Source organism: Sylvia atricapilla, chromosome 2, assembly GCF_009819655.1.
Source record: "Sylvia atricapilla isolate bSylAtr1 chromosome 2, bSylAtr1.pri, whole genome shotgun sequence".
In the NCBI taxonomy this organism is placed as follows: Eukaryota; Metazoa; Chordata; class Aves; order Passeriformes; family Sylviidae; genus Sylvia; species Sylvia atricapilla.
In genome coordinates, this window is record NC_089141.1 from 59,439,649 (window position 1) to 59,456,050 (window position 16,402).

General features: G+C 37.7%; 1 protein-coding gene and 1 long non-coding RNA gene across 2 annotated transcripts in view; both read right to left on the reverse strand.

Moving 5' to 3' along the window:
* Positions 1-16,402, reverse strand: part of LOC136357797 (uncharacterized) — a 418,230-nt gene that overhangs the window by 295,164 nt on the left and 106,664 nt on the right. The window lies entirely within an intron of this gene.
* PCDH20 (protocadherin 20) lies at positions 11,689-15,945 on the reverse strand. Its single transcript, XM_066338241.1, has one exon. The coding sequence runs from the start codon at positions 15,943-15,945 to the stop codon at positions 13,141-13,143; it is 2,805 nt and encodes a 934-aa protein (XP_066194338.1). The 3' UTR covers positions 11,689-13,140.

Genomic DNA, 16,402 nt, shown 5'->3' on the forward strand with positions numbered 1-16,402 from the left:
AAGACGGTGATAGAATACATTCTATACTACAACCCAGGACAGTACGTATGTCTGCACAACTAATCATGCATGAACATTAATGCCCACTAGACGCCTGTGTTTGTACTTTCCATTGGCTAATTTCTGCAGGATGAGAATGGATAGAAAGAGATTATTTGGCTTAAAACACTAAATAAATTGAAAACTTCAATAATGTGCAAAATTATATTGACACATTTGTATTTAGTCTACTTCTCTAGAAGTAGTTCTACACAAGGAAACTGATTATGGGGAAAAGTGATTTTACATATGTATGACAAAACATGTTCTTCAATTTTTCCATCTTATCTCAAGGAGTATTCTCAGCCATTGATCTCTTTTTTCCACACTGTCTACCTTTTTATTCTAAGTATTCAATAATTACAGTGATAGAGGATTGTTTAGCTCGTAGTCATATCAATGAGTGAATATATAAAGAAAATTTATTCACTTTTTAAAATCTGTCCCCATAGCCTAGACAACCATAGGCTTTATTGTGATTGCTACAGCTCAAAGTTCATATCAGACACTTTGTAATGAAGTGGTTTTCTTTGAAATTCTTTAAAAATATCACTCGTATTTATTTTCAGGTACATTAACAGATAACTTTAGTTTGTTCATCTAACCATTCCAGTAACATGGGGAGAGGAAGAGAGGAAAAGGGGTGAATCAAGGTAATATAAAATCAATATATGTTATAGTTACAAAAGGTATAGCACCACATCACTACATCTTGTCTGCTCCTTGTCCATCAGAAGTTACAAACACACAATATTTAATGCACTAGGTTTTTTTTTTTTCATCTCAATTAATTGTGCCTGACTGTTTCAGGTTACATTTCAGAATGTCATTCACCTTTGATCTAGAGATACCAAATGCCTACTTTTACTCCTTTTTCCTACAATAGAAAGTGCATCTTTTCAATGCAATCAGTCTATTATTCCCTTTAAGAAAAATAAAATAGACAACTCTCCAGTCTCTCAAATTAATTAATTTTCACTCAATTTCAAAATAAATTTGTGACTTATGTACATATCCCCCATTTTTAAATGACATTTTAAAATATAACAAAAAATTGGACGCAATGTTTCAGCACTGTTCTGACTAATACCTTGTACAGAATAATATTACTTCTCTATTTCTGTTTTTATTTTTCTGTAAACCCTAAAATCTAGGGTTTTTTCTTGATTTTTCTTTTTCTATTTCATATCTTTATAGCATTACATTGGAGTAAAAGTAGACTTACTGATTCTGTTTTTATTAAGGAATAAAATAATTAAAACATACATCCATAGAATCTGTCCATAAAATCCATCATTAAAGGACAATTTCCCACTTAAGACTTTTTCTCTGATATGTGTAATTAAGGGGTAGTAACTGCACTAACTTTAGAAACTGCTAAACTTGTTTTTTTGAAACCATATGATGCTAACTTTTGACGTATGCAATTAATTTAAAAGTCAAATATCTTATACTTGTTTGATGCTTACAACCTTGACTTCACAAAATTTATAATTTAATCAAAGAGTAAATTCAGGTTCACTACATTGAAAAGATGAGCTTTGCATAGGATCATTTCCACTTTAACTAGTTGTTATGTATTCTTATCTTTTAATTCACAGAATCCTAGAATGGTTTGGGTTGAAAAGGACCCTAAAGGTCATCTAGCCCCGACCCCCTCTGGCACAGGCAGGGACACCTGTCACTAGACCACGCTGCTGAAAGCCCCATCCAACCTGGCCTTGAATACTTCTGGGCATGGAGATTCCACAACTGCACTGGGCAGCCTGCTCCAGTGCCTCACCAGCCTCACAGTAAAGAATTTCTTCCTAATTTCAAATCTAGCCTTACTCTATTTCGGGTTGAAGCCATTCCTTCTTGTACTATCACTTCATTTCATGGTAAAACATCACTCTCCAACCCTCTTGTAGGCCCCATTAGAGGTACTGGAAGGTTGTCTTAGGTCTCCCCAAAGCCTCCTCTCTTCCAGGCTTACCAACCACAGCTCTCAGCCTGCATTCATAGGAGAGGTGCTCAAGCCCTGTGATCAACTTAGTGGCTCTCCTCTGGACTCACTCTAATAGGTCCATGTCCTTATACTAGAGGCCCCAGTTCGCTACCATGTTAGTTGCAAACCAGCTTTTTCTTTATTTTACCTAAGCTTTATATATTATTTTACTTTTAAATACTTGGGTCATCACATCTAACCTTTCTAAATATTGGTATAACATCTATATTCTAGTTACTCTGTGATTTTAACAAATTAACCACCAATGAATCTAGAAAAGAAGTTCAACTCTGGTTTTTGATGTTTAGTATTCTGTTTGATATGAGAAATAAAGTCTAATTCTTATGAAATAAAGAATATAATTTCTTTCCCACTCACTCATTACCAGATGAATGAGGACTTCTCTCTCCACTTCAGTACACTTCAATAGATAAAGTATTATTTTATGGAAAAGCAGAGGTTTAAATCCCTGATATAGAGACTATGTTCAGAGACAAAAATGAAATTGAGACATGTTATTAAAAAAGCTACAAGAGTACCCTGGAGTATCTCTGTGCTCTAAGGTGGAAAGGAGAACCAGTTGGTCGTCCAGAAGTTTTTTTTTTTGTATCTGTGCCTTAAAAAACTATTTTCACATGAATTTGTTGTACAAATTTGAGCTAAATTGAAGTTACCAAGTTTGAACAAATAGTTGGGTGTCCAAACTCACCACTTAGTAGTTGTATTCTCAAAGGAAAATGCATCTTGCTGGACTTAGCAATTTTCTACCACCATTTTTGTGTTTTCATTTCATAGTCTACTGCAATTTTATTAATTATTAACATTAATATTAATTAATTGATTTCTTACAGCAGAGTCTTTATTCTGTTCTTATTACATGTCTCATCTCTACCTGTGCTAACTCTCTCATATATTGCCTTCTCTTCTTCAGTTCTTAAGCATATGCCAGAAGCTTCACTCAAACACATACTTACCTTTCTATCTTCTATGTTTGTTGCTGGCAAAAGGTCACAATCATTCAGAAATTATGAGTGATCGTACCTCTATAAATCAAAGAAAAAAACTTTCTTTGAAATCAAAGGAGGCTGAACATATAAATTAACTAATATGTACAACACTTGGACCTGAGGTGATATTCATGCAGAGTCATAGGCAGCAGATCTATACACTAAAGAAAAAAGAACAAATCCACATGCATCTGGTTGTATAATTTTGGACTTTTTTCACTTTTATTTACATGTGAATTCTTAAAACCTCAAGTTTTTTTTCTTTGGTGTTTCATTTCACCCACAATTTTTCATCTGAGAGGTTTAGGTACCTTCTCTACATTAATTTCTGCTGATAATTTTTCCTCTATTTTTTTATGGCAAATACAGCAACTTTTTTTATTGCTCCCAGGTACATCTAATTTCTTTATATTCTTTTAAATATTTTCCTTATTTTCCTTTTTTTTTTTTTTTTTTTTTTTTTTTTTTTTGCGGGGGGGGGGTGAGGGGAGGAGGGGAGGATAGGGAGGTGTATCTGGCTCAATAAAAATTATTAACAGCTCCTTTAAAACATCCGTGAAGTACCCATGCATCCAAATTTTAATGAAGTTTTGCCTGGTGCATATTACTATTTCTAATAAATAATTTTAGTTTGAGTTTCAGTGGAACTTCTTGTTATTGCTCTTTTTGTTATTGTCTTTAATAAATTTCAGGCTGCTTGAATTGTTTACAATTCCTATTTTTTTATTTTTTAGTTCATGAAAGTTGATGGAAAGTGACTAAATCCCCATAACACCGTGAAAAAGCTTTCAATTTTACAGTAGCTTATTGTTAACCATTATCTGAAAAAAAATCTGTAAAAATTGCATGGCTTTTGAAGACTGGTTTCACATATCAAATTGGGTTTTTCCACCAAGATCACCTTGTAGAACACTCAATTCAAAAGTAGCCTGAACTCAAGTAAATTATTTCTGAACACTGTTTTGCTATAAAAGTAAAATGGTTCACCTAGTTTTGACAATTGCTTTTGGATACACAAGAGACAATGATGTATAAGCTGTTGTGCTCTATTTGACTCATGCAACATGTCAAAATCTTACCAGCAATCTGTGCATCTTTATTAGGCTAAAAGTATTTTTTTCACTCCCCTTGAGCAGATTTATACATATTGGTTTTGTAATTCCCACACAGTATTTCTTACCACACGTACAACTTCCATTGAAGAACTGCATACTCAGCACACTGCCATCTATCACCTGCAGACTTGAGAAGACAGAGTAGGAAAGAGACGCCTTTCCTCCTTGCCTCTATGCCTGCTATATTTCATTCTTTTTATGATTTGTGGGTTTTCATTTTTTCAAACAGCAAGTGACATGGCAAAAAACCTGTCAGTTGCATTAAATTCAGCTGTCCTCAAATTCAAAGAAATTTACTTCCACACTTACAAAGATTAAATAAAAAACCAAGCAAACAGTTAACACAAAAACTTCTGTAATTAGAAAAGGAAGTTGTCTCAGCATGTATAGAGATTTTATGTGTGACACCACTCTGGGAATTTTTCCCATCCCCTGTAACTGGGGAACAGAAATATGATTCTTGGTTCTCTCTTGTTCTATTACACAATCTAGATTCACTCTGTTTAATTTCAGATATTTAACCAAGGTGCCTTTGGAGGGCTCTGCTGCAATGTCTTTCTACAGTGAACTGAGAGCAGGGATATGTCTGTCATAAGCCACCCACATTGGAATAAAAGACTTGTAGAGTCACCTCAATCAGAGAAGCAATATGAGATGTGTGTACTCCCAAACTGCCTGTACAGATCTATGAAGTTTGGATTACATGAATCTGTGTTGGGAATCACTCATGACTTGGCATTTCCAGATGTCGTTATACTGTAATGGTGAAATCCCAGCCTTTAGCAGTTTTTAATTTCATTATATTACAAGTCAAAGTCTAAAAGCTTATTTGGAAAATGACAAAATACTACCAGGCTCTAAAAAAGAAATTTAAGAGAAAAATTTTTGAATGTTCCATAATGGTCTTACAATTCTGTGTCATAGATGACAATAACAGAAAAAAAAAAAGGCATTGCTTTTTAATAATGTCAATTTTTATTCCAGAAGATAAAATAGGCAAAAAAATCCTGTGGATTTTGTTACAATATTTCATAAGTAATAAAAATATTGCTGATTAAGTTATTTGCTGAATACATTTGTTGAATGCATTCAGCAAACTACTAGTGGGTGTATGTTGATAGTCAATATCAAAGACAATAGCAAATGGAATTTACAACCAATACAAACACTCTGACCCTGTAATATTTAATTTTTGATGCCTTCAAAATAGTTGTAATGAGAATAGACAGTACCAGTTTATTTGATTTTTTACATATTAAACTATAGTTTAATATGAATACTTGAACACTTTTAAACTGGATTTACCTTAGTGAGAGATGAGGCTACTCACCTCCTGAAAGGACTGCAGCAAGGAGCCTGAGGGTGTGCCTCATGTACATACAGCTGAAGGGACTGAATTGTTTTCACTGTGTATGAGCAAACTGAAAAGCATCCTTGAGGAGCTTAATACATTATTTACCTTATGTTGAACATTCAAGACTGAATGTTACTCCAAAACATTTCTTTTTCTTGCATGCTTCCTTCCTTTACCGCTTTTTCAGATATTTGCACATCTACTTTTTAGGTGCCTAACTTTATATATGATGTTTCAAAATTCAAATTCAAAGAAGAGCCAGTTAAAGACAAGCATCCTTGTATTTTCAATTCAGCTAAACTTACCTTGGTAAACAGAAATGAATAAAAGAGAACACCAGTAAAACTATGTGGCCTTTGCTTTTCTCTTATGAATTAAAACAAAAAAATAAAAGACACTCTCAAAATGAGTAGATGACTTATAGAACTTCTACAGAGATATGCAAAGGAGACATGTGAGAAAACATCTGCAGGATGTACACCATATTACCACAGGGTTATTATATCAGAACCCTCTTGTCCTACTCTAATGATGTTTATTCTATTCATAAAGAGGAAGGTTAACCTATCATTATGCACTTTAGCAAAGTGAGGACAGAAGTACCTCTGCTATTTGTGCATTGATAAAAAAAAAAAAAAAAAAAAAAAAAAAAGTTCTCATTACTTTAACAGCATTCACAGGAAAAAATATGTCACAGTATCAGCTTCTATTCTGGCAGAGAAGATGCAAATGGTTGTAATAATATGATTTAGTCCTGGGTTAACAAAAACTAATACACCCAATATAATAACACTACAGAAAAGCACCACGAAAAGAGAATGCTGTTATAATAACAAAACAGACACTTTAAAAATATTATACTCAAAGCCTTGGTTTCTCTATAAAATTGTGACCTGATGACAATATAAATCAGTTTTTAATGTTTTTGTGTTTGTAGATTGTGTCAGGAGGTCCTAAAGCTCTGCAACAAGCTCTCATCTTTAAAGGTTAAGAAAAAGCATGAGTGATTGCTGAAAGGAGGCACTTAACACTGATGATGATACACAGAAAATCCAGTAGATCCAGAAAAATTTTTTATTTTTTCTGACCACTTAGTTTTGTTTCCCATATGCAATCTTAGGAAAGCACCCTTTCATTTTGACTGTATTTATTTATCCTTGCTCTCTTCTGTTCTTTTTTATTTTCATCTGTCCTGACACATCCTGAGCAGTTCTGCTTTGTACCGTTAGCCAGACCCTTTATAAATACATTCCTCAGAAAATAGTGCCTTCTACAAAGGATGACCAACCTTTATCCCATAAATGTCTTGAGGCTATAATTTTAATAGGATTACAGCACAAATAAAAGTAATAGGTTTGAAATAATTCTGAACTTTGAGGAGACTATTTCGTCAGAAAAATATCTCAGATAATTGTCTCAATTTTGTGTATGTGCATGTGAATATCAGAATCTGCCCATGAAGGACGAAAAAGCACAGAACTGTGTTTGTTCTTTTTTTTTTTTTTTTCCTGATTTTCTTCTTCAGAAGAATGTTGACCCTTCAACTGTCACTGATTGTTTAAAGAAAAAATTTGAAAGTGTTTCAATGCCAAGTATCTCCATTTCCATGTAATGCACCTCAAGAGACAAACATGATTGTGTCTCTTCAGCCTTGGAAAATTCTGACATTTGAGTCGTTAAATTAAAAACAATAGTTCAGTTTCCAAAAGAAGGCTAAAGAGTGTCCTTACCAAGAGATGTCTTTAGCATCAGCTCCAAATACACAACTGAAACCACTTGAAAAATAACAAAATTTTCTTACCTCCTCAGCAGTGAGTGCTCTGCCATCATATAAATCAAAGGTACACCTTCTCTTACTGTGTCCTGTAGGAGTGACTTGCATGCAATACTACATGGAATGAATTTAGATTTCAGAGCTTATTTTCAGTTATGATAGTGGCTATATTTTAGGCTTGCAGGTTTTTTTTTTTTTTTTTCTCTAATTCTAAGTATCAAATGTCTCGGATCTATGTTTTATGTTCCCATTATGGTCTGTCAAGCTCTGCTCAGTGGAGTCGAAAGGTTGATACACTCGTGCCACCACCATATGTGGGATATGCATTCCTATCCATCAATTTCTCACGTCATCTTAGCTGCTCTGCTCTCCTGGCACCTAGCTACTGTTCTAGAAAGGCACAAGACTTCCTGACAGCACTGTGCAGAATCTTGTGACACTCAAGGGCAATCTAGACAGCACTTGATACAAATTTTCAGATACTAAACCTTGCCTGAATTCCCACTTAAGAGAAAAGTGAAGCACTCTCTAGTTCCATTGCCTGCGCTGATGAAACTCAGAGATTATAGTGGAAGCTCAGACTCTGAACTCAGGGGTCACTACCTGTCTGTACCTATGCCAACACAGAGGAGTAAATATGGAGATGAATCAAATCAAAGACTCAATTCAACACACATTTGCATTTACTGAACACCACCTAAAATAGCCAAAGCATCTGCACTGAGCTGGCATATATGATGGCTCATTGAGAGAAAGTCTGCACTTCTCCCAGGGAGCAGCTCAAGGCCAGGGGGGATACCGTAAGGCATCGCAGGCAGCATCAGATGCTGACACACAGATAGAGAAATCAAGCTGTCCCTCCTGTTATGCACAAAGAGATAGCAGTTCTCATCTCACTGGCTTGATCTGAGGATGATTACTTAAGCCAAACTCTGAAGATGGAAAATAGAACAAAATAGTATACTACATTAAATTGATACTGCCAGATCTGTCTGTGTCTATCCCAAAGCTGCTGGGAATAGACAAGCATCCAACTTGATGCTTAAAATTCAAGTCCTCTTGATTTGAACAGTTGAAATAATTCCTTACAATGTATTTCATTTAAGTGTTTGCTACTTACCAGCAGTGTTAGCTAGCAATGTGAAGATCTGCAACTTCAACACATAAGCCTATATTTGTTTTTACAAGCAGTGGAATAAATGACTGAATGCATTATAAATGATTCAACATTTTTTCATTCAGAACAATGTTTTCTTAGCACCTGTTCGAAGTACTCTAATCAGAAAAAAAAAAAAAAAAAGTTGAAAGTTGGCCTTTAAAATTCATTCTGTAATGAAACTAAAATGCAAATATAGCAGAAATCACTGAAACATTCAGATAGAACATACCAGAAAGATTATGCAAATGTGTGGTATAGGAATAAAAGTATCTTTCTCATCCATAATGTGAAAAACAGAGCTATATATTTTTGTTTGTGAGCTGAAATCCTTGAATCCCAGCATTTCAGCATGCAGATGACAGTTTTTATCTATCTGCTGGTTCAGTCTGGTACAGAGAGAAAAGGAAATAGAAATGCTTCCTGCACAAGTACTTTTGCATGAAAACTATAAATTATGACACGATGCAAATAACTTTCAAATAGTTCCCTCAAAGTATTTCCCACACTATTAAAACAAAGCATAAAACTAATTTCCTCAATTTTTATCTCACTGATCAACTACTACTCATATAAAAACTATATGAACCCAATCAATAGGAAATGAAGGTGCCAAATATGTTTATTTCCAGTTTAAGTTTCCCTAGATATCTCCTTAAAACTCAGATTCATTTTGGTAATGGAGATAAACATGCTTAGCTCCTCAAACTATCAAAGTTTAGTGTCAGCTGGCTAATATTTAATAACTAATTGTTTTGCATTGTTTTTCTCCATTACACAGGTGAGAGGAATGTACAAAGAAACTAATGTCTGCTGAGAAGTTGCAGAGAAGCACAGTACAGGGAAGGTGGCAGTCAGCTTTCAGCATGGCTCTGATGATGCACGTGAATCATGAAAAGAAGCACCACATATTAAGCTGATGATTTCTTTGTGGCAGAGGTGCTTTGTATCTCCACTTACACCCAACTGCAAGGTATTTTTGTGATGTGGGCCACTGCTCCCAGAAAGTTCATTGCTTTGAACCAGGACATGAAATATTAAGCATGGACTCCTGTGTTTGAGTATTTTAATGCTATCTTCCCAAAGCAGCAGTCAGGGGCAGAAAACTTGCAATGAAACCCCAGCCAGTAATCAAAGGTTTGTCACTCCTGTCAGGGAGGCCAAATTTTGCTGATACTGCACCTCTCCTTGGATGTCTGGCTAAGATAGTGGCAGCTTTTAACATTCTTTTTAGTGGACTGTGGCACAGTTGCATGTTTGAACCCTGAAACTGCAAAATGAAAATAAATGACCATAAGATTGTTTTCTGAGTTTTGAGACAAGAACCCGCAAATAGCTCCAATTCCCTTTCCACACTTTTACATCTCATCCTTTATTGATATTCAGCCAGGTGTTAGGTTAGTATTGCATCAAAACAGTAACTTCAAAGAGTTCTTTTAAATAAAATAAAATGAAGGAGAAAGAGAAGACTGATTTTCTCTGTCCACTGCCACTGGGCTCACTGCCCATTTCTTGTCTTTCATTTTTTAATTTGTTAATTCTAATGAAAAAGTGTTTGCATAGCAAGTTCAAGAGACTTTGGCAATACAAAACTTAGGACAATCTCATTTTTTATAAAAACGAACAAAGGGCACCCATTCTAAGATTGATCAGTGGATACTGTAAATGAATGAGACATTTATTTTTGTGCCAGCTCAAAGACCAGTGTCAACAAGATTTGCATATATTTTGGCAAGTGCGCTGCACAAGGTGGTAATAAAATAGGCCTTTTATATCAGTCTAATTTACTTCAGTTGTACTCATTAAAAATGTGTTTTCATGTGAAAGGAATTTCAGTAAGGGATACTTTGGAAACAGAAACATCACAGAAATGTTTGCTGTACACACAGTATCAACAATTTTACGGCCGAAAAGAGTATTTTTTTTTTAGGAAGAAATTCCCAGGTTCTATGAACTTAAGACTCCTGTTTTGTTGGTTTCTTAATCATTGTTATGCTCAACATTGCAGGTTTACCTATTATGCTTAGTGTGAACAGCTGCATGTTTTTTAAGTAACACAAAATATGGAGTAAAAAAAACCCAGCTCACTGTGTATTTTCAGTGACATTACCCACAGAAAGGCTACTCACTGAAGGCAAAAAATGTGCTCTATAAGGACTAATTCAGTATAAATTCCTTTGCACAAGCAAGTGTTGGTAGAGCTGAAGGTGTGATTTTAAAACCATTTTCTTTAAATGTGTAGAAAATCATGAGTAAAATGCTTCATAAGCAGTACTTTGGCTTTAACAGGCTCGTAACATTACATTTTATTGTGCATTAGGAACATGCTTCGTCTAAACTAACAAACAAAATGGGAACAAGAACAGCATGTTTAACCAAAGCTTAATCAAACAACGTCAAGACTATGTCTTTGTTGAACCTGAATAAAAGTATCTGCCCAGTGCTATATGAACACACACTGAAGCATCAGGATTATTTTTTCTTGTGTTTCTTAAGTCTTGGGATTGCTCCTGTTTAAACTGTCTTAAGAATATATTGGACTGCTAATTGAAATAAGAGAAGAGCAATGAAAAGAATCCTGTCTTTCAGTTACCTTGCCTCCTTACTGAAAATAAAAATGCAGAGCATCTAGATTCATCACCACAGCACTACACAGCACTGTGATACTGAAGCTGTTTCTGAAGATATAATGTAATTTTTCTTCAGAGATAAGAAACAATGCCTTTTTGTAGCAAATGCATTTCAGGGATGCATACCGTTTTTCTATTTTGATAAGACAGAAATAAAGGAAAAGAGATGATTGACCACAAAGCTCTGACAGGCTGAATTAAATTTCATGAAACACAGCTACCAAATCATGTCCAAACAGAAAATATTCTAACCTGAAAATAAAAGTCTTTTTATTATAGCCACGATAGCAAAATTATGGGTATTATGCTAATAACTGTTACTTTGACTAAGTACAACCAGTATCTATTAGAAACCCTAACATTTCAGCAGGTTCAAGGTAAAGTAACGTGCCAGTCACAGAGAGAAAAATCTAAAACTGCCTCAAATTGCATTCCCTTCTTTTAAAACAGGTACAAGCTGCCTCACCACTTATATCAGCCACATACAGTTGTCTTTGCTGGTAATTTCAAGAAGCACAGCACAAACTGTCATTAATGATTTTAAAACGTACTAATTTGTGAAAGTATTAGGACATGTCAGACAAGATAGCCAGCACCTAAGAACTTGTGAAAAATGCATTTCTTATAACTGAAATAATATTTAGCTTTATAATTAAAATTCTAGGAGAGAGAGAATAAGTTATTATGAAAATATATAGCTTTAATTTGCAGACATATAAACACTTTTGGTACATTACAGACATATGATGCGAGAAATCAAAATAATAATTTTTAAGCATAACACTAATTTATCTTGTTCACACAGAGAAATTTGATGCAATCATCATACAAAATATAGTTCTCAGCTCTAAAAATGAAGTGAAAGTAATACATCACTGATAAAATTGCTGCTTTGTTGCAGAGGATACAGCAAAGAATAAATTATCAAGAAAAATATGCCACCAGTCTTACAAGTTAGATTTTGGATCTAATCCAAAATCAAAGCCAATGAAAAGGAGCCAGGAATGGTTGCCAAAAGTCAGAAACAAGATCTTTCACATGTAATACCAATCCAGAAAGGAGCAGAATAAAAAACGTCCTACAATTCCTTAGAATGTGAAGTCATTTTTGTTTTAATCTGGCAAATTAGATTCAGAAGTAACACGGAACAAAAATCTACAGCACAACCAAACTGATGGAGTACTACTGACAGATTGCTCAAAGTACAAAAAATACCACCACTTTTGTGACAACTAAGGATTTAGCCATTCCCTTGCTTCCTTGCATCTGGCATGTTCATGAGGATGAGGATGGGGCTCTGTCATTATTTGCTTTAGGAAATATTAAATATAATTTTTCCATAAAAATGACCAGCAGATTGCTGGAGCGAATGATAATGAGAGTGGAATCTGGAGAAAAATGATTATGTCACAGCAGTTCAGATTCTTATTATAATATCTTGCATTCTTGCTCAACAGGAATTGCACTTCTTGTTAATGCCTCTTCTATCCTACTGTATAAGCTTTACTTGTGAGGTAATAAACATTCTGGTTTTCATTACTAGTGCATTTTAACATATTTATTCTTTTTATTATACATACATTGGGACGGACTTTTTTTTTCTTTTTTTTTTTTTTTTTTTTGGTAGTGGTTAAATGTCTGTATGCCAATAGGTATTTTATATTAAAATCAATATATTTAAAATATATTCTGTTTATCTCATGGACAGTACCTCGAACAGTTCCCTGCTCAGGAGCATCTGATGCCCTCTCGTGGTTAAAAAGACTTTTAAAACGAGTTTAAAAGAATCATCTTACCTTCACCCTTTTTATGTTCACTGATCTTATTGATTTATGAAAGCTGGAAATGATGTCCATGGTTTTATAGTCAGGGTGCTAGCTGTTAGTTACTAACGTTTCATAAAAAAGCTGTACACTGAAATTGAATTTAAAAAACTGTAAACAGCTATTTACAATTATAATATTATTAAGTTATAAATTAGCAGTCCTTCATTGCAACCTCTGTCAATACAACCTACAGCTAGGTGTTTTAGTGTCATCCGGGGTTTTTCAGATGTCGGACTTATACACAAAGAAACATCAAATGTTAGAAATCTCCACCGGTTTCTTCTCCAACATGTGCAGGTTAATTCTTCCATTTAATGGGATTTGTACTTCCAAGTTTTCATCTGCTCTGTGATGCTTTTTCCCTTTTCTTAGACAAATGTAAATTCCCATCCCTGTTACTAAAGCAATTGAACCCAAGCTTATTATTGAAAGAGCTACCAAGGTAGGCATGCAGGATGCTGACTCCATTCTTTTATGTGTAGGCTCTATGGATATTTGTGGCTGCTTTTCTTCTACACTGATATCAGGCTCCTTCCTCAACAAACTTTCAATGTAGCTCTCATTGCTGACGGTATCATTGACAAAGAGGTTCACCATGACAGTGGAATGGAGAGGTTCTGGGTAGCCGTGGTCACTAACTTTTACAAGCAGCCGATAGAGGCCATAGTCATTTTGCATCAGTGACTCTTCCAAGGTGATATTTCCAGTTTTGGGGTCAATCCTAAATGACTCGGGTCGAGGGCCTCTTCTTCCTATGATACTGTAAGCTATGACTGCATTCATGCCGGTGTCCTTATCGACAGCATAGACCTCGGTGATGGGAGAGCCAGGAAGGGTAGAAGGAAGGACTAACAAGTAAGACATATTAGACTGAGGAAACAAGACTAAAGGAGGGTTGTCATTTATGTCCAGAAGAAGGATAGTTATTTTTGCTGTAGAAGACAGGGCAGGATCACCGCCATCAACTGCTTCAATCCACAGAATGTAGGAGCTTTGCTGCTCCCTGTCCAGGGAGACTTTAGCTCTCAAAACTCCTTTCCCAGTATCTATAACAAAAATATCACTTCCATTCAGAACTGAAAGGGCAACCCATCCATTTTGCCCTGCATCAGCATCTGTGACACTTATAACTCCAATTTCACCAAAACCTGGAAAGTTTTCTGGCACAAAAAAGCTGAAATCCTTATTGATAAATCTTGGACTGTTATCATTTTTATCCAATACAGTGATGGTGACAGTTGCTATTGATTCTCTTGGAGGGAATCCAGAATCTACTGCTTTGACAGTGTATCTGTATTTCTCTTTTTCTTCTCTGTCCAGTTGGGTGGAAACTGTAAGAACTCCTGTGGTTTTATCTAAAGCAAAATAGGAAGGGGCATCAGGACCTAAAAAATAGGACACTTGCCCTCTTTCTCCGCTGTCAGCATCAGTAGCATGCAGTTTGGTCAAAAAAGCATTCGGAACATTGTTCTCCTCAATGGACAATTCTATCAGTTGTTCAGAGAAAACTGGTGAATTGTCATTGTCATCCAGAATCTGTATTTTGACAACTTTCTTGACATGAAATCCTTCGGAGTTCCATGCAACTACGGAGATTTCATACAGTTGCTGTGTCTCAAAGTCCAAAGGCTTCGTGGTCTCCAACAGATATTCATTGTTGTATGGCTTGTATGGTGAAAGTCTGAAAGGCCCATCGCCATCCAAATAGCAACTGACTTTGTATTTTTCGTCCGGGTCTTTGATGGTAAAAAATGCTACAGGTGTGTTGATAGGCTCGAGCTCCTTTAAGTAGACCACCCCTTCCACTTCGTTAGCTATGAAACGAGGAACAACTTCAGGTGGCCTCATCATGACTTTGATGATGGTCACTAGCACTGTGATCACGGCAGGAATACAGCCAGGACCATTGGCCAGTATGATCAGCCTGTGTAGCCTTGGAGTGTCCCCATCAACTTTACTGGAGAGTGTGATGGCTCCTGTGCTTTCATTCAGATGGAACAAGTCTCTGGATGGCTGGGGCACCTTCTGGCTGTAGGAGTAGGTGATCTGGGCATTGGATCCAAGGTCCATGTCCACTGCATGGACAGTAGCCACGTGTGTCCCTAGGCTGGAATTCCCATAAAGGGTGACGTTGAGCTGGGAGTCGTTGAACTGGGGGCAGTTGTCATTGATGTCACTGATGCCAACAGTGAGGGTGGCGCTGCCCACGAGCGGAGGAGTCCCCCCATCCTCAGCGATGATGACTGTGACATACTCGTCCTGTGTCTCCCTGTCCAGCGCCCCCATAACAATCAGGTAGGGAGTCCTCTCACCGTTCTCATTCTCCTCCACATCCAGGGTGAAGACACCATAGTTATCTCGCAGGCGGTAGGTCTGAACGCCATTGGTGCCCATGTCAGGGTCAAGGGCAGGGTGCTCGATGGCCAAGCGGGTGTTCACAGGTGCATTCTCAGGCACCAAGAGACGGATGTGGGGCACAGGGAAGCGGGGTGCATTGTCATTGACATCACGGATAGCAATTTTTACCTTCACCAGGCGAAAGTACTCCTGTGGCAGTATCAGCACATCCAGCAGCAGTAGGCATGACTCTGGTGAGGCGGAGGAAGAGGAGACAGCAGCTGATCCCCCGAAGATGGTGGCTCCACTGCTTTCCACGCATAGAGCTTCCCGGTCTATCTCCACAGCTGAGGTGTGCAGCTCCCCAGAGCGGTTGTCCAGCTGCACATACTGTCCCCCCAAGCCATGGGAGGCCAGGGTGAAGGAGAGTGGGGGCTGCAGAGACTCAGGGTTCTGGCCACCAGCCGTTGGGAGCCGCAGGTCATGGGCCAGGCTGCCGATGAGCACCCCAGCAGGCAGCCCCTCGTTGAGGCTGTAGAAGAGCTCAGTGGCGCGGCTGTAACTGGCAAAGCAGTTGAAAGGCCCAACGAAGAGCAGGAAGAGGAGCAAGTGCTGAGAAGAAAGAAACACAGGGGTGTGAGGAAGGGCTGGCACCTCCCCCACCCACTGCCTCCCCCCACCACCTCCCCCCACAGCCACTTCGAGCAGCGAGTGCTGCATCTGCAACATAAAGCCATCCTCCCTCTCCCCACCATCCTCCCACTAGAGCAGCTACTTCCAGGGCATCACCATCTGTACCCTCCAGGCAACACCAGCTGCATCCCTCACAGCAAATACGCACTGCCAGGATGGCCCGGGGGCACCCTGCCTCCCCCCAGCAGACCCTGCGCCCCGACGTGCCATTTTCTCTCTTGCCCCCTCCCCAAGCTCGCCTCGGTCTCACCAGCGGCATCTTTCCTCCCAACCACAAGCGCATCCCAAACCGGGGCATCTCCTTTTGCACATCCTCAAACATTTGCTCGTACTCCTCCCCTTCCTCAGCAGCAATGCGAAACGCATCCCTGGCTGCTCCGAACCCCAGCCCCGTCCCGAAAGCTGTTTTTCTCGCATGTTCACGGGTCCCGCGGTGCAGCGGGAGGCGGCCCGCTCCGTGCAGCCCGCGGGGCTCCCGGCGGAG